At 50.3% G+C, this 26,801-nt stretch overlaps 1 protein-coding gene across 1 annotated transcript in view; it reads right to left on the reverse strand.

The window, feature by feature from the left end:
* CPT1B (carnitine palmitoyltransferase 1B) overlaps positions 1-26,801 on the reverse strand; it is a 203,219-nt gene that overhangs the window by 56,298 nt on the left and 120,120 nt on the right. The window contains exons 8-9 of the mRNA XM_075599234.1: positions 7,796-7,991; positions 2,949-3,134 (exon numbers count right to left, since the gene is read on the reverse strand). Of these exons, the coding sequence (XP_075455349.1) occupies positions 2,949-3,134; positions 7,796-7,991 (382 nt within the window). The remainder of the gene's footprint in view (positions 1-2,948; positions 3,135-7,795; positions 7,992-26,801) is intronic.

A 26,801-nucleotide genomic window follows, 5' to 3' on the forward strand; every position in this document is an offset into this window, starting at 1 on the left:
CGTCATCACGTCGCGACGCGCATCGCGCACGCGCGCGGGTTGCTCGGCAACCAGACCTATCATTAAGAAAACCTGATTACAGGCTGTTTTGGATTAGTGTCTCACTGACACCATTGGTGGACCAGAGCACACCCCTGCAAGGTAATTGGACCCTTCCCACATTTATACCTGCTTCTGTCTGTCCTTCTTTGCTGAGCATAAACTCCTGTTTATGCATTGTGCTCACCGCTGCTGTCTAGTTTTGTCTTGAACTTTGTCTGTCCTGTTTGACCCTGCCTGTTCCTTGGATTTCTACACTCTCCAGCGCTTTGACCCCGGCTTCGTTCCTCGACTACTCTACCTTCTATTACCCTGGACCTTGGCTACGAAACTCTACCTACCCGGACTCTCCAACCCTGGAATACGGCAAGTACCCTGACCTCTCCAACCCTACGACGCGGTACGACTTGGACTACGCATTCCGGACAGGACTGCGTGGTTGTGGGTCGGTGCCTATTCATCCCCACCTCAGCCCCGCGGTCTTCCGTCCTGTTTGTGGTGAGCGCAGCGTGACAATCTCCCGAGCTGGCGGGTTGTAGACCCCTCGATTGTCTGCTCTCCTGCCTCTAGTATCACCGGAAGCAACTGGTGTTTGCACCGGCCGTTCCCAGCTATCCTGTTGGGTGTCGTCGCCCAGGAAGTTTTTCACCAAGCGGACCGCTGAATCCAGGGAAAATGCAGCGTGTCTTTTTACCCAGGAGCGGGAGGAGGGGGGCAGTATCTGTATGAACTGCTCGAGCACAAACTGTTCAAGGATCTCTGCCTTGTCATGTTTTTCCGGTTGTATCCACCTGGTACATAAGTCTACTAAGCGGTGGGCTACGACCCGGGGTCTGTCTCGGTTTATATATTTGACTGTCCGGAACCGCTGTCGGTAGGTCTCTGGCGTGAGGCCTAGGCGATCCAGAATAGCAGCCTTTAGTTTCTGATAGTCCATGGCCTCGTCCGCTGGAAGAGCCTGATAGGCTGCCTAAGCTTCCCCTATGAGGAGTGGAGCCAGAGTCGTTACCCAGCGATCAACTGTCCAGCCGTGGGCCGTGGCTGACATTTCAAAAGTGAGGAGAAACGCCTCTGGGTCTTCGTTTGGCTTCATTTTAGGCAGCATCACCGGTGGGTTATTTGGAATCCCTGGTCTGCCTGGGGTTGGGCCTTCGACCAGCAGTTGGAGTAGCTTTTCCTCTCGCCGGGCCTGTTGCTCATCTTGCTGGGCTTGTCGCTCAGCTTGCTGGGCTTGTCGCTCATCTTGCTGGGCTTGTCGCTCTGCTTGCTTCTCTGCTAACTGGAGCTGTTGCTCAAGGAACTGAGAAAAAAATTTCTCCATTTTTTTTTTTGTGTGGCCCTTCAGATACAGGGGCCGTCCGACATCCCACTTCTGACACCACCTGTGGCAGGACGGCCTGTAGCCGAGGTCAGGGAACAGTCCACACGTATAGTTTCAGGATAAATAAAAACGTTCAGTGGCTTTATTTCTCCACAGTAACATAACATGCGGGTACACTGTCCCTTTAACAAAATAAATCCTGCTCCACTTTGGGAGAAAAACTGACTAATAACACAGCAGACCTATCTAGCAGGCTGGCTGGCTGGCTAAACCAGAACCAAACCATAAGGGTACTTTAAGCAGTCAGTAAACAAATGAATAATCCTTACTTTAGTTGAAGTAGTCTTTGGTGAAATCCCTCTGGCTAAGGGCTCACGCAGCAGTGTGCTTCTTTCTCTCTCTCTCTGGCAGCTACTGCCAGTCACATGATCCTTTATCTACCTTGCTGGCTCTCAGGTGTCAGCTAAAGAGTTCTGATTTCCTAACTTCCACCTTAGTTAGCCCTTATGAGTGCTGGATGAAGCACTCAGACATATGTCTCCCAGGCGTAACTGATAGGAGTTGACTTCACTCTGTCACAGTAACATACAAAGGCACGGAGCACCGTTACACGTAACATACAAAAGGCACGGAGCACCGTTACACGTAACATACAAAAGGCACGGAGCACCGTTACACGTAACATACAAAAGGCACGGAGCACCGTTACACGTAACATACAAAGGCACGGAGCAGTAACATACAAAGGCACGGAGCACCGTTACACGTAACATACAAAAGACACGGAGCACCATTACACGTAACATACAAAGGCACGGAGCAGTAACATACAAAGGCACGGAGCACCGTTACACGTAACATACAAAGGCACGGAGCAGTAACATACAAAGGCACAGAGCACCGTTACAAGTAACATACAAAGGCACGGAGCACCGTTACACGTAACATACAAAGGCATGGAGCACCGTTACACGTAACATACAAAAGGCACGGAGCACCGTTACACGTAACATACAAAGGCACGGAGCACCGTTACACGTAACATACAAAGGCACGGATCACCGTTGCACGTAACATACAAAGGCACGGAGCACCGTTACACGTAACATACAAAGGCACGGATCACCGTTACACGTAACATACAAAGGCACGGAGCACCGTTACACGTAACATACAAAGCCACGGAGCAGTAACATACAAAGGCACGGAGCACCGTTACACGTAACATACAAAGGCACGGAGCACCGTTACACGTAACATACAAAGGCATGGAGCACCGTTACACGTAACATACAAAGGCACGGAGCACCGTTACACGTAACATACAAAGGCACGGATCACCGTTGCACGTAACATACAAAGGCACGGAGCACCGTTACACGTAACATACAAAGGCACGGATCACCGTTACACGTAACATACAAAGGCACGGAGCACCGTTACACATAACATACAAAGGCACGGAGCACTGTTACACGTAACATACAAAGGCACGGAGCACCGTTACACGTAACATACAAAGGCACGGAGCACCGTTACACGTAACATTCAAAGGCACGGAGCACCGTACACGCAACATGCCTATTACCTGTTGTAGCAGTTCCCGTGTAGGAGAGCCTTGGCATACATGCTGAGAGAAGCCTTGTCGCCCTCCTGATGCCCGCCCACCTCCTGGTCCAGGCTGAGGAAGAAAGCTCCGCGTTCCACGCTGCCCAAAGAGGCGCGGTTATCCCCCTGGCTGAAGAAGTCCGAGCGCGCCTGCGCCCAGGAAACCCTGCGGGGAGGACACAGAGGTGGGGAAAGGCCATAGGGGTGGGGGGGGGGGGAGGGAAAGAGGCCATGATGGGGGGAAGGGAGATGGGACTAGAGTGGGAGGGGGGAAGGAGAAAGCCACAGAGGGGGGGGAAGAGGCCATGATGGGGGGAAGGGAGATGGGACTAGAGTGGGAGGGGGGAAGGAGAAAGCCACAGGGGGGGGGGGAAGAGGCCCGGGTGGTGAAGGAAAATAGGCCAAAGGGGTAGGGGGGTAAGAGGCCCCAGAGAGAGAAAAGACAACAGAGGTGGAGGGGGGGGGAGAGAAAACAGAGATGGAGGGGGAAGAGACCATGGAGGTGGGGAGAAAAGAGATCACAGATATGAGGGGGAGAGAAATATAGGGAGACCACAGGGAGGGAAATAGAGTGAGACCACGGGGAGGGAAATATAGGGAGACCACGGGGAAGGGAAATAGAGTGAGACAACGGGGAGGGAAATAGAGTGAGATCACGGGGAGGGAAATAGAGTGAGACCACGGGGAGGGAAATAGAGTGAGACCACGGGGAAGGGAAATAGAGTGAGATCACGGGGAGGGAAATAGAGTGAGACCACAGGGGAGGGAAATAGAGTGAGACCACGGGGAGGGAAATAGAGTGAGATCACGGGGAGGGAAATAGAGTGAGACCACAGGGGAGGGAAATAGAGTGAGACCTCGGGGAGGGAAATAGAGTGAGATCACGGGGGAGGGAAATAGAGTGAGACCACGGGGGAGGGAAATAGAGTGAGATCACGGGGAGGGAAATAGAGTGAGACCACGGGGGAGGGAAATAGAGTGAGACCACGGGGGAGGGAAATAGAGTGAGACCACGGGGGAGGGAAATAGAGTGAGACCACGGGGGAGGGAAATAGAGTGAGATCACGGGGAGGGAAATAGAGTGAGATCACGGGGAGGGAAATAGAGTGAGACCACAGGGGAGGGAAATAGAGTGAGACCACGGGGAGGGAAATAGAGTGAGATCACGGGGAGGGAAATAGAGTGAGACCACAGGGGAGGGAAATAGAGTGAGACCACAGGGGAGGGAAATAGAGTGAGATCACGGGGAGGGAAATAGAGTGAGACCACAGGGGAAGGGAAATAGAGTGAGATCACGGGGAGGGAAATAGAGTGAGACCACAGGGGAGGGAAATAGAGTGAGATCACGGGGAGGGAAATAGAGTGAGACCACGGGGAGGGAAATAGAGTGAGATCACGGGGAGGGAAATAGAGTGAGATCACGGGGAGGGAAATAGAGTGAGACCACGGGGAGGGAAATAGAGTGAGATCACGGGGAAGGGAAATAGAGTGAGATCACGGGGGAGGGAAATAGAGTGAGACCACGGGGAAGGGAAATAGAGTGAGATCACGGGGAGGGAAATAGAGTGAGACCACGGGGGAGGGAAATAGAGTGAGATCACGGGGAAGGGAAATAGAGTGAGATCACGGGGAAGGGAAATAGAGTGAGACCACAGGAGAAGGGAAATAGAGTGAGATCACGGGGGAGGGAAATAGAGTGAGACCACGGGGAAGGGAAATAGAGTGAGACCACGGGGAAGGGAAATAGAGTGAGACCACGGGGGAGGGAAATAGAGTGAGACCACGGGGAAGGGAAATAGAGTGAGACCACGGGGGAGGGAAATAGAGTGAGATCACGGGGAAGGGAAATAGAGTGAGACCACGGGGGAGGGAAATAGAGTGAGACCACGGGGGAGGGAAATAGAGTGAGACCACGGGGAAGGGAAAAAGAGTGAGACCACGGGGGAGGGAAATAGAGTGAGATCACGGGGAAGGGAAATAGAGTGAGATCACGGGGAGGGAAATAGAGTGAGACCACGGGGAGGGAAATAGAGTGAGACCACGGGGAGGGAAATAGAGTGAGATGACGGGGAGGGAAATAGAGTGAGACCACGGGGGAGGGGAAAAGAGTGAGACCACGGGGAGGGAAATAGAGTGAGACCACGGGGAAGGGAAATAGAGTGAGACCACGGGGAAGGGAAATAGAGTGAGACCACGGGGAAGGGAAAAATAGGGAGACCACGGGTAAGGGAAATAGAGTGAGATCACGGGGAGGGAAATAGAGTGAGACCACGGGGAAGGGAAATAGAGTGAGACCACGGGGAAGGGAAATAGAGTGAGACCACGGGGAAGGGAAAAATAGGGAGACCACGGGTAAGGGAAATAGAGTGAGATCACGGGGAGGGAAATAGAGTGAGACCACGGGGAAGGGAAATAGAGTGAGACCACGGGGAAGGGAAATCGAGTGAGACCACGGGGAAGGGAAATAGAGTGAGATCACGGGGGAGGGAAATAGAGTGAGACTAGAGGGGGTAGCGAGAGAGACCACAGTTGAGGGAAAGACAGATAATGGGGGAGGGAGACCATGGAGGGGAAGAGAGAGAAGTCCCGGGGGTGATGGTGAGGGGGTAACCAGGCCATCAATAAAGGTATTGTGCCCGGCTGGTTACATCTGTGCCCTATTTCAGGTTTTAGAGTGTCAGTTCTTCAACCTGTGTATTGTACCTGCAATGAATGTAATTGTATGTCAATGAAGAATGTATGTGTGTTTTACCTTTCCAGGAGCGCTAACCAGGGGGGATTCTCAGGCTATGAGTTTCAGGGGGGACTTTGTGGAAAATGTGTTGTTAGATTGTGTCTAGGTAGAAGGTAACCGCTTGCCTGGGTTTGGAAGACTGGCAACCCTCTGATTGGCTGGTTGTCAAGTTCCCACGCTCGAATTGATTGTAGTATTTCATGAATTAATCTGAAATACTATAAGAAACCCAGCAGCTAATCCGGTCGTGAGATTCACAGAGATTCTAAGCGCCAAGAGAGCAGCGGCAAATTTGAACTCACCAAAAGATGCTCTGTGAGAAATAGATGCGAGGCGGCTTCAGAAATTTCAAGGCAAGACATTTCCCCACCTTTTGGGGTCAAGTTCTCAGAAGACAACGTAGTGGTCGTGACTGGAACTACATGCCAAAAAGAGTACCAGGACTTTTGGTACTATCTCCCAGTCAAGGGATTTTGGCATCTCCGGAAGATATACAGCGGTGGCATCTAGAAACTCATGCCGAATTGAGTTCCAGCACTTTTCGAGCTGAGTCCCGGTAACCTAAAGACTTTGTTTCATGGACTATTTCGACTAGGACAGTTTAGTTTTGTAGCCCAGGCCCCCAGTAAGTGTGTTTTCTCCTGTATAATTGTAATCCACTATGTCTGTTTCTAAGGAATAAATCCCAATTTGTTTTACTTCTTGGTTTTGCTCAGTGATATGATCCCGGTATAAAGGTGTAAATCCCTGGTCTTATATTTACTGGTGGCAGCGGTGGGATCATTGAGCATGTGTTTTACAATCCTGCGGGGTCTTACAACATAGAGAGAAACTCATAGATTTTGAGCTCTCAGAGGGAGCTCTCAGAGGGAGAGGTCCTGGGGGGGGGGGAGAGGGAGAGGTCAATGAGGGGAAAAGATAGAGGGTGGAGATCCTAGGGGGTGAGGAAAGTGAAAGGTCCTGAGGGGGAAGACAGAGGGAGAGGTGCTAGGGGGGAAAGGCAGAGGTCCTAGGGGGGAGAAGAGAGAGAGAGATCCTGGTGTGGGGGGGGGGGAGAGAGGGAGAGGTCCTATGGGGGAAGAGAGGAGAGGTCCTGGAGGGGGGAAAGAGAGAGGGAGAGGTCCTGGTGGGGGGTAAGAGAGAGGGAGAGGTCCTGGGGGGGGGGGGGAACAGAGGGATAGGTCCTAGGGGGGGAGGGGAGAGAGCCGGAGAGGTCCTAGGGGGGGAATCGAGAGGGAGAGGTTCTGGGGGGGGGAGAGAAAGGGAGAGGTCTTTGGGTGGGGGAAGGAAGAGGTCCTAGAGGGGGGGGGGAAGAGAGAGGGATGTCACCCTGTCGCCTCCCCTCTCACCTGTCCCCGTCGCCTCCCCTCTCAGCTGTCCCCTGTGCTCTCTCCCTGTCACCTCCACTCTCACCTGTCCTCCTCCCCTCTCACCTGTCCCCCTGTCGCCTCCCCTCTCACCTGTCCCCCTGTCGCCTCCCCTCTCACCTGTCCCCTCCCCTCTCACCTGTCCCCCTGTCGCCTCCCCTCTCACCTGTCCTCCTGTCGCCTCCCCTCTCACCTGTCCCCCTCCTCTCTCACCTGTTCCCCTCCTCCCTCACCTGTCCCCCTCCCCTCTCACCTGTCCCCCTCCCCTCTCACCTGTCCCCCTCCCCTCTCACCTGTCGCCTCCCCTCTCACCTGTCCCCCTGTTGCCTCCCCTCTCACCAGTCCCCCTGTTGCCTCCCCTCTCACCAGTCCCCCTGTCGCCTCCCCTCTCACCTGTCCCCCTGTCGCCTCCCCTCTCACCTGTCGCCTCCCCTCTCACCTGTCCTCCTGTCCCCCTCCCCTCTCACCTGTCCCCCTCCCCTCTCACCTGTCCCCCTCCCCTCTCACCTGTCCCCCCACTCTCACCTGTCCCCCTCCCCTCTCACCTGTCCCCCTCCCCTCTCACCTGTCCCCCTCCCCTCTCACCTGTCCCCCTCCCCTCTCACCTGTCCCCCTCCCCTCTCACCTGTCCCCCCACTCTCACCTGTCCCCGTCACCTCCCCTCTCACCTGTCCCTCCCCTCTCACCTGTCCCCCTCCCCTCTCACCTGTCCCCCTCCCCTCTCACCTGTCCCCCGCTGTTAGCGCTGCCAGCCTCTCCTCCCCAGGTTGGGGGGAGCTGGTGTCGTCCAGTATGCGCTGTATCTGTGCCTGGAGCTGCCGTGGGCTGAGCAGGGTCCCGTCCTGATACAGGCAGAGCCGGAAATACCGGCCTCGGTGGTACACGCAAACGTGGCGACTCTCAACCAGGTGCTGGAGGCGGTCTGAGGGGCGACACAGCATGAGTGTGTGTGTGAGTCACAGCACGAGTGTGTCTGTGTGTGTCTGTGTGTGTGCGTGTCTGTGTGTGTCTCTGTGTGTGACCGTGTCTGTGTCAGAGTGACACTGTGAGGGTGTGTGTGTGGGGGACAGAGGGACACTGTGTGAGGGGGGGACAGAGGGACACTGTGTGAGGGTGTGTGTGGGACAGTGACACTGTGTGAGGGTGTGTGTGTGTGGGACAGAGTGACACTGTGTGAGGATGTGTGTGTGGGGGACAGTGACACTGTGAGGGTGTGTGTGTGTGGGGGACAGTGACACTGTGTGAGGGTGTGTGTGTGGGGGACAGAGGGACACTGTGTGAGGGTGTGTGTGGGACAGTGACACTGTGTGAAGGTGTGTGTGGGACAGAGTGACACTGTGTGAGGATGTGTGTGTGTGGGACAGTGACACTGCGTGAGGGTGTGTGTGTGTGGGACAGTGACACTGCGTGAGGGTGTGTGTGTGGGACAGAGTGACACTGTGTGAGGGTGTGTGTGTATGGGGGACAGAGTGACACTGTGTGAGTCTGTGTGTTTGGTACAGAGTGACACTGTGTGAGGATGTGTGTGTGGGACAGAGTGACACTGTGTGAGTGTGTGTGTTTGGTACAGAGTGACACTGTGTGAGGATGTGTGTGTGGGACAGAGTGACACTGTGTGAGTGTGTGTGTGTGGGACAGAGTGACACTGTGTGAGTGTGTGTGTGGGACAGAGTGACACTGTGTGAGTGTGTGTGTGTGTGTGGGACAGAGTGACACTGTGTGAGTGTGTGTGTGGGACAGAGTGACACTGTGTGAGGGTGTGTGGGACAGAGTGATAATGTGAGGGTATGTGGGACCTAGTAACACTGAGGGTTTGTGTGTGGCACAAAGAGGCCTGACCGAGATTGCTGACCACTGCTAAAGGTACAGAACGTGCAATGATTAAAAGGAGTCACAGAGTCACTAGGGAGGAAACATTAATTAGGGTGGCAGTGACATGGGGAGGATACTGCGCACCGCATAGCCAGCTCGGTATAATGCCTGAGGTGGCAGCAGGTGGTTACTGAAGGAGTTAACAGAACCTAGTAACTTCTGGCTGCGATCTTCAGCTCTACTGTATAGCACGAGCCCCCCGAGGTGCCAGCTAGCACGTCCCCGCCATTCATTACTCACAGGAATATTCCCAGCTAACACGTCCCCGCCATTCATTACTCACAGGAATATTCCCAGCTAACACGTCCCCGCCATTCATTACTCACAGGAATATTCCAACTAGCGCGTCCCCGCCATTCATTACTCACAGGAATATTCCCAGCTAGCACGTCCCCGCCATTCATTAATCACAGGAATATTCCCAGCTAACGCGTCCCCGCCATTCATTACTCACAGGAATATTCCCAGCTAACACGTCCCCGCCATTCATTAATCACAGGAATATTCCCAGCTAACACGTCCCCGCCATTCATTACTCACAGGAATATTCCCAGCTAGCACGTCCCCGCCATTCATTAATCACAGGAATATTCCCAGCTAACACGTCCCCGCCATTCATTACTCACAGGAATATTCCCAGCTAACACGTCCCCGCCATTCATTACTCACAGGAATATTCCCAGCTAACACGTCCCCGCCATTCATTACTCACAGTAATATTCCCAGCTAGCGCGTCCCAGCCATTCATTAATCACAGGAATATTCCCAGCTAACACGTCCCCGCCATTCATTACTCACAGGAATATTCCCAGCTAACACGTCCCCACCATTCATTACTCACAGGAATATTCCCAGCTAACACGTCCCCGCCATTCATTACTCACAGGAATATTCCCAGCTAACGCGTCCCCGCCATTCATTACTCACAGGAATATTCCCAGCTAACACGTCCCCGCCATTCATTACTCACAGGAATATTCCCAGCTAACACGTCCCCGCCATTCATTACTCACAGGAATATTCCCAGCTAACACGTCCCCGCCATTCATTACTCACAGGAATATTCCCAGCTAACACGTCCCCGCCATTCATTACTCACAGGAATATTCCCAGCTAACACGTCCCCGCCATTCATTACTCACAGGAATATTCCCAGCTAACACGTCCCGCCATTCATTACTCACAGGAATATTCCCAGCTAACACGTCCCCGCCATTCATTACTCACAGGAATATTCCCAGCTAACACGTCCCCGCCATTCATTACTCACAGGAATATTCCCAGCTAACACGTCCCCGCCATTCATTACTCACAGGAATATTCCCAGCTAACACGTCCCCGCCATTCATTAATCACAGGAATATTCCCAGCTAACACATCCCCGCCATTCATTACTCACAGGAATATTCCCAGCTAACACGTCCCCGCCATTCATTACTCACAGGAATATTCCCAGCTAGCACGTCCCCGCCATTCATTACTCACAGGAATATTCCCAGCTAACACGTCCCCGCCATTCATTACTCACAGGAATATTCCCAGCTAACACGTCCCCGCCATTCATTACTCACAGGAATATTCCCAGCTAACACGTCCCCGCCATTCATTACTCACAGGAATATTCCCAGCTAACACGTCCCCGCCATTCATTACTCACAGGAATATTCCCAGCTAACACGTCCCCGCCATTCATTACTCACAGGAATATTCCCAGCTAACACGTCCCCGCCATTCATTACTCACAGGAATATTCCCAGCTAACACATCCCCGCCATTCATTAATCACAGGAATATTCCCAGCTAACGCGTCCCCGCCATTCATTAATCACAGGAATATTCCCAGCTAACACGTCCCCGCCATTCATTACTCACAGGAATATTCCCAGCTAACACGTCCCCGCCATTCATTAATCACAGGAATATTCCCAGCTAACGCGTCCCCGCCATTCATTACTCACAGGAATATTCCCAGCTAGCGCGTCCCCGCCATTCATTACTCACAGGAATATTCCCAGCTAGCGCGTCCCTGCCATTCATTAATCACAGGAATATTCCCAGCTAGCACGTCCCCGCCATTCATTACTCACAGGAATATTCCCAGCTAACGCGTCCCCGCCATTCATTACTCACAGGAATATTCCCAGCTAACACGTTCCCGCCATTCATTACTCACAGGAATATTCCCAGCTAACACGTCCCCGCCATTCATTACTCACAGGAATATTCCCAGCTAACACGTCCCCGCCATTCATTACTCACAGGAATATTCCCAGCTAACACGTCCCCGCCATTCATTACTCACAGGAATATTCCCAGCTAACACGTCCCCGCCATTCATTACTCACAGGAATATTCCCAGCTAACACGTCCCCGCCATTCATTAATCACAGGAATATTCCCAGCTAACGCGTCCCCGCCATTCATTACTCACAGGAATATTCCCAGCTAGCGCGTCCCCGCCATTCATTACTCACAGGAATATTCCCAGCTAACACGTCCCCGCCATTCATTACTCACAGGAATATTCCCAGCTAACACGTCCCCACCATTCATTAATCACAGGAATATTCCCAGCTAACACGTTCCCGCCATTCATTAATCACAGGAATATTCCCAGCTAACACGTCCCCGCCATTCATTACTCACAGGAATATTCCCAGCTAACACGTCCCGCCATTCATTAATCACAGGAATATTCCCAGCTAACACGTCCCGCCATTCATTACTCACAGGAATATTCCCAGCTAACACGTCCCCGCCATTCATTAATCACAGGAATATTCCCAGCTAGCGCGTCCCCGCCATTCATTACTCACAGGAATATTCCCAGCTAACACGTCCCCCGCCATTCATTACTCACAGGAATATTCCCAGCTAACACGTCCCCGCCATTCATTACTCACAGGAATATTCCCAGCTAACACGTCCCCGCCATCATTACTCACAGGAATATTCCCAGCTAACACGTCCCCGCCATTCAATTACTCACAGGAATATTCCCAGCTAACACGTCCCCGCCATTCATTACTCACAGGAATATTCCCAGCTAACACGTCCCCGCCATTCATTAATCACAGGAATATTCCCAGCTAAACACGTCCCCGCCATTCATTACTCACAGGAATATTCCCAGCTAGCGCGTCCCCGCCATTCATTAATCACAGGAATATTCCCAGCTAACACGTCCCGCCATTCATTAATCACAGGAATATTCCCAGCTAACACGTCCCCGCCATTCATTACTCACAGGAATATTCCCAGCTAACACGTCCCCGCCATTCATTAATCACAGGAATATTCCCAGCTAACACGTCCCGCCATTCATTACTCACAGGAATATTCCCAGCTAACACGTCCCCCGCCATTCATTACTCACAGGAATATTCCCAGCTAACGCGTCCCCGCCATTCATTACTCACAGGAATATTCCCAGCTAACACGTCCCCGCCATTCATTACTCACAGGAATATTCCCAGCTAACACGTCCCCGCCATTCATTACTCACAGGAATATTCCCAGCTAACACGTCCCCGCCATTCATAAATCACAGGAATATTCCCAGCTAACGCGTCACCGCCATTCATTACTCACAGGAATATTCCCAGCTAACACGTCCCCGCCATTCATTACTCACAGGAATATTCCCAGCTAACACGTCCCCGCCATTCATTAATCACAGGAATATTCCCAGCTAACGCGTCCCCGCCATTCATTAATCACAGGAATATTCCCAGCTAACACGTCCCCGCCATTCATTAATCACAGGAATATTCCCAGCTAACACGTCCCCGCCATTCATTACTCACAGGAATATTCCCAGCTAACACGTCCCCGCCATTCATTAATCACAGGAATATTCCCAGCTAACACGTCCCCGCCATTCATTACTCACAGGAATATTCCCAGCTAGCACGTCCCCGCCATTCATTACTCACAGGAATATTCCCAGCTAACACGTCCCCGCCATTCATTACTCACAGGAATATTCCCAGCTAGCACGTCCCCGCCATTCATTACTCACAGGAATATTCCAGCTAGCACGTCCCCGCCATTCATTAATCACAGGAATATTCCCAGCTAACACGTCCCCGCCATTCATTACTCACAGGAATATTCCCAGCTAACACGTCCCCGCCATTCATTAATCACAGGAATATTCCCAGCTAACACGTCCCCGCCATTCATTAATCACAGGAATATTCCCAGCTAACACGTCCCCGCCATTATTACTCACAGGAATATTCCAGCTAACACGTCCCCGCCATTCATTACTCACAGGAATATTCCCAGCTAACACGTCCCCGCCATTCATTAATCACAGGAATATTCCCAGCTAACGCGTCCCGCCATTCATTAATCACAGGAATATTCCCAGCTAACACGTCCCCGCCATTCATTAATCACAGGAATATTCCCAGCTAACACGTCCCCGCCATCATTAATCACAGGAATATTCCCAGCTAACACGTCCCGCCATTCATTACTCACAGGAATATTCCCAGCTAGCGCGTCCCCGCCATTCATTACTCACAGGAATATTCCCAGCTAACACGTCCCCGCCATTCATTACTCACAGAAATATTCCCAGCTAACACGTCCCCGCCATTCATTACTCACAGGAATATTCCCAGCTAACACGTCCCCGCCATTCATTACTCACAGGAATATTCCCAGCTAACACGTCCCCGCCATTCATTACTCACAGGAATATCCCAGCTAACACGTCCCCGCCATTCATAAATCACAGAATATTCCCAGCTAACGCGTCACCGCCATTCATTACTCACAGGAATATTCCCAGCTAACACGTCCCCGCCATTCATTACTCACAGGAATATTCCCAGCTAACACGTCCCCGCCATTCATTAATCACAGGAATATTCCCAGCTAACGCGTCCCCGCCATTCATTAATCACAGGAATATTCCCAGCTAACACGTCCCCGCCATTCATTAATCACAGGAATATTCCCAGCTAACACGTCCCCGCCATTTATTACTCACAGGAATATTCCCAGCTAACACGTCCCCGCCATTCATTACTCACAGGAATATTCCCAGCTAACGCGTCCCCGCCATTCATTACTCACAGGAATATTCCCAGCTAACACGTCCCCGCCATTCATTACTCACAGGAATATTCCCAGCTAACACGTCCCCGCCATTCATTACTCACAGGAATATTCCCAGCTAACACGTCCCCGCCATTCATTAATCACAGGAATATTCCCAGCTAACACGTCCCGCCATTCATTACTCACAGGAATATTCCCAGCTAACACGTCCCGCCATTCATTACTCACAGGAATATTCCCAGCTAACACGTCCCCGCCATTCATTAATCACAGGAATATTCCCAGCTAACACGTTCCCCGCCATTCATTACTCACAGGAATATTCCCAGCTAACACGTCCCCGCCATTCATTACTCACAGGAATATTCCCAGCTAACACGTCCCCGCCATTCATTAATCACAGGAATATTCCCAGCTAACACGTCCCCGCCATTCATTACTCACAGGAATATTCCCAGCTAACACGTCCCCGCCATTCATTAATCACAGGAATATTCCCAGCTAACACGTCCCCGCCATTCATTAATCACAGGAATATTCCCAGCTAACACGTCCCCGCCATTCATTACTCACAGGAATATTCCCAGCTAACACGTCCCCGCCATTCATTACTCACAGGAATATTCCCAGCTAACACGTCCCCGCCATTCATTACTCACAGGAATATTCCCAGCTAACACGTCCCCGCCATTCATTACTCACAGGAATATTCCCAGCTAACGCGTCCCCGCCATTCATTACTCACAGGAATATTCCCAGCTAACACTTCCCCGCCATTCATTACTCACAGGAATATTCCCAGCTAACACGTCCCCGCCATTCATTACTCACAGGAATATTCCCAGCTAACACGTCCCCGCCATTCATTAATCACAGGAATATTCCCAGCTAACGCGTCCCCACCATTCATTACTCACAGGAATATTCCCAGCTAACACGTCCCCACCATTCATTAATCACAGGAATATTCCCAGCTAACACGTCCCCGCCATTCATTAATCACAGGAATATTCCCAGCTAACACGTCCCCGCCATTCATTACTCACAGGAATATTCCCAGCTAACACGTCCCCGCCATTCATTAATCACAGGAATATTCCCAGCTAGCGCGTCCCCGCCATTCATTAATCACAGGAATATTCCCAGCTAACACGTCCCCACCATTCATTACTCACAGGAATATTCCCAGCTAACGCGTCCCCGCCATTCATTACTCACAGGAATATTCCCAGCTAACACGTCCCCGCCATTCATTAATCACAGGAATATTCCCAGCTAACGCGTCCCCGCCATTCATTACTCACAGGAATATTCCCAGCTAACACGTCCCCGCCATTCATTACACACAGGAATATTCCCAGCTAACACGTCCCCGCCATTCATTACACACAGGAATATTCCCAGCTAGCGCGTCCCCGCCATTCATTACACACAGGAATATTCCCAGCTAGCGCGTCCCCGCCATTCATTACTCACAGGAATATTCCCAGCTAACACGTCCCCGCCATTCATTACTCACAGGAATATTCCCAGCTAACACGTCCCCGCCATTCATTACTCACAGGAATATTCCCAGCTAACGCGTCCCCGCCATTCATTACTCACAGGAATATTCCCAGCTAACACGTCCCCGCCATTCATTAATCACAGGAATATTCCCAGCTAACACGTCCCCGCCATTCATTACTCACAGCAATATTCCCAGCTAACACGTCCCCGCCATTCATTACTCACAGGTATATTCCCAGCTAACACTTCCCCGCCATTCATTACTCACAGGAATATTCCCAGCTAACACGTCCCCGCCATTCATTACTCACAGGAATATTCCCAGCTAACACGTCCCGCCATTCATTACTCACAGGAATATTCCCAGCTAACACGTCCCCGCCATTCATTACTCACAGGAATATTCCCAGCTAACACGTCCCCGCCATTCATTAATCACAGGAATATTCCCAGCTAACACGTCCCCGCCATTCATTAATCACAGGAATATTCCCAGCTAACACGTCCCCGCCATTCATTACTCACAGGAATATTCCCAGCTAACACGTCCCCGCCATTCATTAATCACAGGAATATTCCCAGCTAACACGTCCCCGCCATTCATTACTCACAGGAATATTCCCAGCTAGCACGTCCCCGCCATTCATTACTCACAGGAATATTCCCAGCTAACACGTCCCCGCCATTCATTACTCACAGGAATATTCCCAGCTAACACGTCCCCGCCATTCATTACTCACAGGAATATTCCCAGCTAACACGTCCCCGCCATACATTAATCACAGGAATATTCCCAGCTAACACGTCCCCGCCATTCATTACTCACAGGAATATTCACAGCTAACACGTCCCCGCCATTCATTACTCACAGGAATATTCACAGCTAACACGTCCCCGCCATTCATTAATCACAGGAATATTCCAACTAGCGCGTCCCCGCCATTCATTAATCACAGGAATATTCCCAGCTAGCGCGTCCCCGCCATTCATTACTCACAGGAATATTCCCAGCTAACACGTCCCCGCCATTCATTAATCACAGGAATATTCCCAGCTAACACGTCCCCGCCATTCATTAATCACAGGAATATTCCCAGCTAACACGTCCCCGCCATTCATTACTCACAGGAATATTCCCAGCTAACGCGTCCCCGCCATTCATTACTCACAGGAATATTCCCAGCTAACACGTCCCCGCCATTCATTACTCACAGGAATATTCCCAGCTAACACGTCCCCGCCATTCATTACTCACAGGAATATTCCCAGCTAACGCGTCCCCGCCATTCATTAATCACAGGAATATTCCCAGCTAACACGTCCCCGCCATTCATTACTCACAGGAATATTCCCAGCTAACGCGTCCCCGCCATTCATTACTCACAGGAATATTCCCAGCTAACACGTCCCCGCCATTCATTACTCACAGGAATATTCCCAGCTAGCGCGTCCCCGCCATTCATTAATCACAGGAATATTCCCAGCTAACACGTCCCCGCCATTCATTACTCACAGGAATATTCCCAGCTAACACGTCCCCGCCATTCATTACTCACAGGAATATTCCCAGCTAACGCGTCCCCGCCATTCATAAATCACAGGAATATTCCCAGCTAACGCGTCACCGCCATTCATTACTCACAGGAATATTCCCAGCTAACACGTCCCCGCCATTCATTACTCACAGGAATATTCCCAGCTAACACGTCCCCGCCATTCATTAATCACAGGAATATTCCCAGCTAACGCGTCCCCGCCATTCATTACTCACAGGAATATTCCCAGCTAACACGCCCCCGCCATTCATTACTCACAGCAATATTCCCAGCTAACGCGTCCCCGCCATTCATTACTCACAGGAATATTCCCAGCTAACACGTCCCCGCCATTCATTACTCACAGGAATATTCCCAGCTAACGCGTCCCCGCCATTCATTAATCACAGGAATATTCCCAGCTAACACGTCCCCGCCATTCATTACTCACAGGAATATTCCCAGCTAACACGTCCCCGCCATTCATTAATCACAGGAATATTCCCAGCTAACACGTCCCCGCCATTCATTAATCACAGGAATATTCCCAGCTAACACGTCCCCGCCATTCATTAATCACAGGAATATTCCCAGCTAACACGTCCCCGCCATTCATTACTCACAGGAATATTCCCAGCTAACACGTCCCCGCCATTCATTAATCACAGGAATATTCCCAGCTAACGCGTCCCCGCCATTCATTACACACAGGAATATTCCCAGCTAACGCGTCCCCGCCATTCATTACTCACAGGAATATTCCCAGCTAACACGTCCCCGCCATTCATTAATCACAGGAATATTCCCAGCTAACACGTCCCCGCCATTCATTACTCACAGGAATATTCCCAGCTAACACGTCCCCGCCATTCATTACTCACAGGAATATTCCCAGCTAACACGTCCCCGCCATTCATTAATCACAGGAATATTCCCAGCTAACGCGTCCCCGCCATTCATTACTCAAAGGAATATTCCCAGCTAACACGTCCCCGCCATTCATTACTCACAGGAATATTCCCAGCTAACGCGTCCCCGCCATTCATTAATCACAGGAATATTCCCAGCTAACACGTCCCCGCCATTCATTACTCACAGGAATATTCCCAGCTAACACGTCCCCGCCATTCATTACTCACAGGAATATTCCCAGCTAACACGTCCCCGCCATTCATTACTCACAGGAATATTCCCAGCTAACACGTCCCCGCCATTCATTACTCACAGGAATATTCCCAGCTAACACGTCCCGCCATTCATTAATCACAGGAATATTCCCAGCTAACACGTCCCCGCCATTCATTAATCACAGGAATATTCCCAGCTAACACGTCCCCGCCATTCATTAATCACAGGAATATTCCCAGCTAACACGTCCCCGCCATTCATTACTCACAGGAATATTCCCAGCTAACACGTCCCCGCCATTCATTAATCACAGGAATATTCCCAGCTAACACGTCCCCGCCATTCATTACTCACAGGAATATTCCCAGCTAACGCGTCCCCGCCATTCATTACTCACAGGAATATTCCCAGCTAACGCGTCCCCGCCATTCATTACTCACAGGAATATTCCCAGCTAACACGTCCCCGCCATTCATTAATCACAGGAATATTCCCAGCTAACACGTCCCCACCATTCATTAATCACAGGAATATTCCCAGCTAACACGTTCCCGCCATTCATTACTCACAGGAATATTCCCAGCTAACACGTCCACACCATTCATTAATCACAGGAATATTCCCAGCTAACACGTTCCCGCCATTCATTACTCACAGGAATATTCCCAGCTAACACGTTCCCGCCATTCATTAATCACAGGAATATTCCCAGCTAACACGTTCCCGCCATTCATTACTCACAGGAATATTCCCAGCTAACACGTCCCAGCCATTCATTACTCACAGGAATATTCCCAGCTAACACGTCCCCGCCATTCATTACTCACAGGAATATTCCCAGCTAACACGTCCCCGCCATTCATTAATCACAGGAATATTCCCAGCTAACACGTCCCCGCCATTCATTACTCACAGGAATATTCCCAGCTAACGCGTCCCCGCCATTCATTACTCACAGGAATATTCCCAGCTAACACGTCCCCGCCATTCATTACTCACAGGAATATTCCCAGCTAACACGTCCCCGCCATTCATTACTCACAGGAATATTCCCAGCTAACACGTCCCCGCCATTCATTAATCACAGGAATATTCCCAGCTAACACGTCCCCGCCATTCATTACTCACAGGAATATTCCCAGCTAACACGTCCCCGCCATTCATTAATCACAGGAATATTCCCAGCTAACACGTCCCCGCCATTCATTAATCACAGGAATATTCCCAGCTAACACGTCCCCGCCATTCATTAATCACAGGAATATTCCCAGCTAACACGTCCCCGCCATTCATTACTCACAGGAATATTCCCAGCTAACACGTCCCCGCCATTCATTAATCACAGGAATATTCCCAGCTAACACGTCCCCGCCATTCATTAATCACAGGAATATTCCCAGCTAACACGTCCCCGCCATTCATTAATCACAGGAATATTCCCAGCTAACACGTCCCCGCCATTCATTACTCACAGGAATATTCCCAGCTAACACGTCCCCGCCATTCATTAATCACAGGAATATTCCCAGCTAACGCGTCCCCGCCATTCATTACACACAGGAATATTCCCAGCTAACGCGTCCCCGCCATTCATTACTCACAGGAATATTCCCAGCTAACACGTCCCCGCCATTCATTAATCACAGGAATATTCCCAGCTAACACGTCCCCGCCATTCATTACTCACAGGAATATTCCCAGCTAACACGTCCCCGCCATTCATTACTCACAGGAATATTCCCAGCTAACACGTCCCCGCCATTCATTAATCACAGGAATATTCCCAGCTAACGCGTCCCCGCCATTCATTACTCAAAGGAATATTCCCAGCTAACACGTCCCCGCCATTCATTACTCACAGGAATATTCCCAGCTAACGCGTCCCCGCCATTCATTAATCACAGGAATATTCCCAGCTAACACGTCCCCGCCATTCATTACTCACAGGAATATTCCCAGCTAACACGTCCCCGCCATTCATTACTCACAGGAATATTCCCAGCTAACACGTCCCCGCCATTCATTACTCACAGGAATATTCCCAGCTAACACGTCCCCGCCATTCATTACTCACAGGAATATTCCCAGCTAACACGTCCCGCCATTCATTAATCACAGGAATATTCCCAGCTAACACGTCCCCGCCATTCATTACTCACAGGAATATTCCCAGCTAACACGTCCCCGCCATTCATTAATCACAGGAATATTCCCAGCTAACACGTCCCCGCCATTCATTAATCACAGGAATATTCCCAGCTAACACGTCCCCGCCATTCATTAATCACAGGAATATTCCCAGCTAACACGTCCCCGCCATTCATTACTCACAGGAATATTCCCAGCTAACACGTCCCCGCCATTCATTAATCACAGGAATATTCCCAGCTAACACGTCCCCGCCATTCATTACTCACAGGAATATTCCCAGCTAACACGTCCCCGCCATTCATTAATCACAGGAATATTCCCAGCTAACACGTCCCCGCCATTCATTACTCACAGGAATATTCCCAGCTAACGCGTCCCCGCCATTCATTACTCACAGGAATATTCCCAGCTAACGCGTCCCCGCCATTCATTACTCACAGGAATATTCCCAGCTAACACGTCCCCGCCATTCATTAATCACAGGAATATTCCCAGCTAACACGTCCCCACCATTCATTAATCACAGGAATATTCCCAGCTAACACGTTCCCGCCATTCATTACTCACAGGAATATTCCCAGCTAACACGTCCACACCATTCATTAATCACAGGAATATTCCCAGCTAACACGTTCCCGCCATTCATTACTCACAGGAATATTCCCAGCTAGCACGTCCCCGCCATTCATTACTCACAGGAATATTCCCAGCTAACACGTCCCCGCCATTCATTACTCACAGGAATATTCCCAGCTAACACGTCCCCGCCATTCATTACTCACAGGAATATTCCCAGCTAACACGTCCCCGCCATTCATTACACACAGGAATATTCCCAGCTAACACGTCCCCGCCATTCATTACACACAGGAATATTCCCAGCTAGCGCGTCCCCGCCATTCATTACACACAGGAATATTCCCAGCTAGCGCGTCCCCGCCATTCATTACTCACAGGAATATTCCCAGCTAACACGTCCCCGCCATTCATTACTCACAGGAATATTCCCAGCTAACACGTCCCCGCCATTCATTACTCACAGGAATATTCCCAGCTAACGCGTCCCCGCCATTCATTACTCACAGGAATATTCCCAGCTAACACGTCCCCGCCATTCATTAATCACAGGAATATTCCCAGCTAACACGTCCCCGCCATTCATTACTCACAGCAATATTCCCAGCTAACACGTCCCCGCCATTCATTACTCACAGGTATATTCCCAGCTAACACTTCCCCGCCATTCATTACTCACAGGAATATTCCCAGCTAACACGTCCCCGCCATTCATTACTCACAGGAATATTCCCAGCTAACACGTCCCGCCATTCATTACTCACAGGAATATTCCCAGCTAACACGTCCCCGCCATTCATTACTCACAGGAATATTCCCAGCTAACACGTCCCCGCCATTCATTAATCACAGGAATATTCCCAGCTAACACGTCCCCGCCATTCATTAATCACAGGAATATTCCCAGCTAACACGTCCCCGCCATTCATTACTCACAGGAATATTCCCAGCTAACACGTCCCCGCCATTCATTAATCACAGGAATATTCCCAGCTAACACGTCCCCGCCATTCATTACTCACAGGAATATTCCCAGCTAGCACGTCCCCGCCATTCATTACTCACAGGAATATTCCCAGCTAACACGTCCCCGCCATTCATTACTCACAGGAATATTCCCAGCTAACACGTCCCCGCCATTCATTACTCACAGGAATATTCCCAGCTAACACGTCCCCGCCATTCATTAATCACAGGAATATTCCCAGCTAACACGTCCCCGCCATTCATTACTCACAGGAATATTCACAGCTAACACGTCCCCGCCATTCATTACTCACAGGAATATTCACAGCTAACACGTCCCCGCCATTCATTAATCACAGGAATATTCCAACTAGCGCGTCCCCGCCATTCATTAATCACAGGAATATTCCCAGCTAGCGCGTCCCCGCCATTCATTACTCACAGGAATATTCCCAGCTAACACGTCCCCGCCATTCATTAATCACAGGAATATTCCCAGCTAACACGTCCCCGCCATTCATTAATCACAGGAATATTCCCAGCTAACACGTCCCCGCCATTCATTACTCACAGGAATATTCCCAGCTAACGCGTCCCCGCCATTCATTACTCACAGGAATATTCCCAGCTAACACGTCCCCGCCATTCATTACTCACAGGAATATTCCCAGCTAACACGTCCCCGCCATTCATTACTCACAGGAATATTCCCAGCTAACGCGTCCCCGCCATTCATTAATCACAGGAATATTCCCAGCTAACACGTCCCCGCCATTCATTACTCACAGGAATATTCCCAGCTAACGCGTCCCCGCCATTCATTACTCACAGGAATATTCCCAGCTAACACGTCCCCGCCATTCATTACTCACAGGAATATTCCCAGCTAGCGCGTCCCCGCCATTCATTAATCACAGGAATATTCCCAGCTAACACGTCCCCGCCATTCATTACTCACAGGAATATTCCCAGCTAACACGTCCCCGCCATTCATTACTCACAGGAATATTCCCAGCTAACGCGTCCCCGCCATTCATAAATCACAGGAATATTCCCAGCTAACGCGTCACCGCCATTCATTACTCACAGGAATATTCCCAGCTAACACGTCCCCGCCATTCATTACTCACAGGAATATTCCCAGCTAACACGTCCCCGCCATTCATTAATCACAGGAATATTCCCAGCTAACGCGTCCCCGCCATTCATTACTCACAGGAATATTCCCAGCTAACACGCCCCCGCCATTCATTACTCACAGCAATATTCCCAGCTAACGCGTCCCCGCCATTCATTACTCACAGGAATATTCCCAGCTAACACGTCCCCGCCATTCATTACTCACAGGAATATTCCCAGCTAACGCGTCCCCGCCATTCATTAATCACAGGAATATTCCCAGCTAACACGTCCCCGCCATTCATTACTCACAGGAATATTCCCAGCTAACACGTCCCCGCCATTCATTAATCACAGGAATATTCCCAGCTAACACGTCCCCGCCATTCATTAATCACAGGAATATTCCCAGCTAACACGTCCCCGCCATTCATTAATCACAGGAATATTCCCAGCTAACACGTCCCCGCCATTCATTACTCACAGGAATATTCCCAGCTAACACGTCCCCGCCATTCATTAATCACAGGAATATTCCCAGCTAACGCGTCCCCGCCATTCATTACACACAGGAATATTCCCAGCTAACGCGTCCCCGCCATTCATTACTCACAGGAATATTCCCAGCTAACACGTCCCCGCCATTCATTAATCACAGGAATATTCCCAGCTAACACGTCCCCGCCATTCATTACTCACAGGAATATTCCCAGCTAACACGTCCCCGCCATTCATTACTCACAGGAATATTCCCAGCTAACACGTCCCCGCCATTCATTAATCACAGGAATATTCCCAGCTAACGCGTCCCCGCCATTCATTACTCACAGGAATATTCCCAGCTAACGCGTCCCCGCCATTCATTAATCACAGGAATATTCCCAGCTAACACGTCCCCGCCATTCATTACTCACAGGAATATTCCCAGCTAACACGTCCCCGCCATTCATTACTCAAAGGAATATTCCCAGCTAACACGTCCCCGCCATTCATTACTCACAGGAATATTCCCAGCTAACGCGTCCCCGCCATTCATTAATCACAGGAATATTCCCAGCTAACACGTCCCCGCCATTCATTACTCACAGGAATATTCCCAGCTAACACGTCCCCGCCATTCATTACTCACAGGAATATTCCCAGCTAACACGTCCCCGCCATTCATTACTCACAGGAATATTCCCAGCTAACACGTCCCCGCCATTCATTACTCACAGGAATATTCCCAGCTAACACGTCCCGCCATTCATTAATCACAGGAATATTCCCAGCTAACACGTCCCCGCCATTCATTAATCACAGGAATATTCCCAGCTAACACGTCCCCGCCATTCATTAATCACAGGAATATTCCCAGCTAACACGTCCCCGCCATTCATTACTCACAGGAATATTCCCAGCTAACACGTCCCCGCCATTCATTAATCACAGGAATATTCCCAGCTAACACGTCCCCGCCATTCATTACTCACAGGAATATTCCCAGCTAACGCGTCCCCGCCATTCATTACTCACAGGAATATTCCCAGCTAACGCGTCCCCGCCATTCATTACTCACAGGAATATTCCCAGCTAACACGTCCCCGCCATTCATTAATCACAGGAATATTCCCAGCTAACACGTCCCCACCATTCATTAATCACAGGAATATTCCCAGCTAACACGTTCCCGCCATTCATTACTCACAGGAATATTCCCAGCTAACACGTTCCCGCCATTCATTAATCACAGGAATATTCCCAGCTAACACGTTCCCGCCATTCATTACTCACAGGAATATTCCCAGCTAACACGTCCCAGCCATTCATTACTCACAGGAATATTCCCAGCTAACACGTCCCCGCCATTCATTACTCACAGGAATATTCCCAGCTAACACGTCCACACCATTCATTAATCACAGGAATATTCCCAGCTAACACGTTCCCGCCATTCATTACTCACAGGAATATTCCCAGCTAACACGTTCCCGCCATTCATTAATCACAGGAATATTCCCAGCTAACACGTTCCCGCCATTCATTACTCACAGGAATATTCCCAGCTAACACGTCCCAGCCATTCATTACTCACAGGAATATTCCCAGCTAACACGTCCCCGCCATTCATTACTCACAGGAATATTCCCAGCTAACACGTCCCCGCCATTCATTAATCACAGGAATATTCCCAGCTAACACGTCCCCGCCATTCATTACTCACAGGAATATTCCCAGCTAACGCGTCCCCGCCATTCATTACTCACAGGAATATTCCCAGCTAACACGTCCCCGCCATTCATTACTCACAGGAATATTCCCAGCTAACACGTCCCCGCCATTCATTACTCACAGGAATATTCCCAGCTAACACGTCCCCGCCATTCATTAATCACAGGAATATTCCCAGCTAACACGTCCCCGCCATTCATTACTCACAGGAATATTCCCAGCTAACACGTCCCCGCCATTCATTAATCACAGGAATATTCCCAGCTAACACGTCCCCGCCATTCATTAATCACAGGAATATTCCCAGCTAACACGTCCCCGCCATTCATTAATCACAGGAATATTCCCAGCTAACACGTCCCCGCCATTCATTACTCACAGGAATATTCCCAGCTAACACGTCCCCGCCATTCATTAATCACAGGAATATTCCCAGCTAACACGTCCCCGCCATTCATTAATCACAGGAATATTCCCAGCTAACACGTCCCCGCCATTCATTAATCACAGGAATATTCCCAGCTAACACGTCCCCGCCATTCATTACTCACAGGAATATTCCCAGCTAACACGTCCCCGCCATTCATTAATCACAGGAATATTCCCAGCTAACGCGTCCCCGCCATTCATTACACACAGGAATATTCCCAGCTAACGCGTCCCCGCCATTCATTACTCACAGGAATATTCCCAGCTAACACGTCCCCGCCATTCATTAATCACAGGAATATTCCCAGCTAACACGTCCCCGCCATTCATTACTCACAGGAATATTCCCAGCTAACACGTCCCCGCCATTCATTACTCACAGGAATATTCCCAGCTAACACGTCCCCGCCATTCATTAATCACAGGAATATTCCCAGCTAACGCGTCCCCGCCATTCATTACTCAAAGGAATATTCCCAGCTAACACGTCCCCGCCATTCATTACTCACAGGAATATTCCCAGCTAACGCGTCCCCGCCATTCATTAATCACAGGAATATTCCCAGCTAACACGTCCCCGCCATTCATTACTCACAGGAATATTCCCAGCTAACACGTCCCCGCCATTCATTACTCACAGGAATATTCCCAGCTAACACGTCCCCGCCATTCATTACTCACAGGAATATTCCCAGCTAACACGTCCCCGCCATTCATTACTCACAGGAATATTCCCAGCTAACACGTCCCGCCATTCATTAATCACAGGAATATTCCCAGCTAACACGTCCCCGCCATTCATTAATCACAGGAATATTCCCAGCTAACACGTCCCCGCCATTCATTAATCACAGGAATATTCCCAGCTAACACGTCCCCGCCATTCATTACTCACAGGAATATTCCCAGCTAACACGTCCCCGCCATTCATTAATCACAGGAATATTCCCAGCTAACACGTCCCCGCCATTCATTACTCACAGGAATATTCCCAGCTAACGCGTCCCCGCCATTCATTACTCACAGGAATATTCCCAGCTAACGCGTCCCCGCCATTCATTACTCACAGGAATATTCCCAGCTAACACGTCCCCGCCATTCATTAATCACAGGAATATTCCCAGCTAACACGTCCCCACCATTCATTAATCACAGGAATATTC

Source organism: Ascaphus truei, chromosome 5 (assembly GCF_040206685.1).
Source record: "Ascaphus truei isolate aAscTru1 chromosome 5, aAscTru1.hap1, whole genome shotgun sequence".
Taxonomy (NCBI): domain Eukaryota; kingdom Metazoa; phylum Chordata; class Amphibia; order Anura; family Ascaphidae; genus Ascaphus; species Ascaphus truei.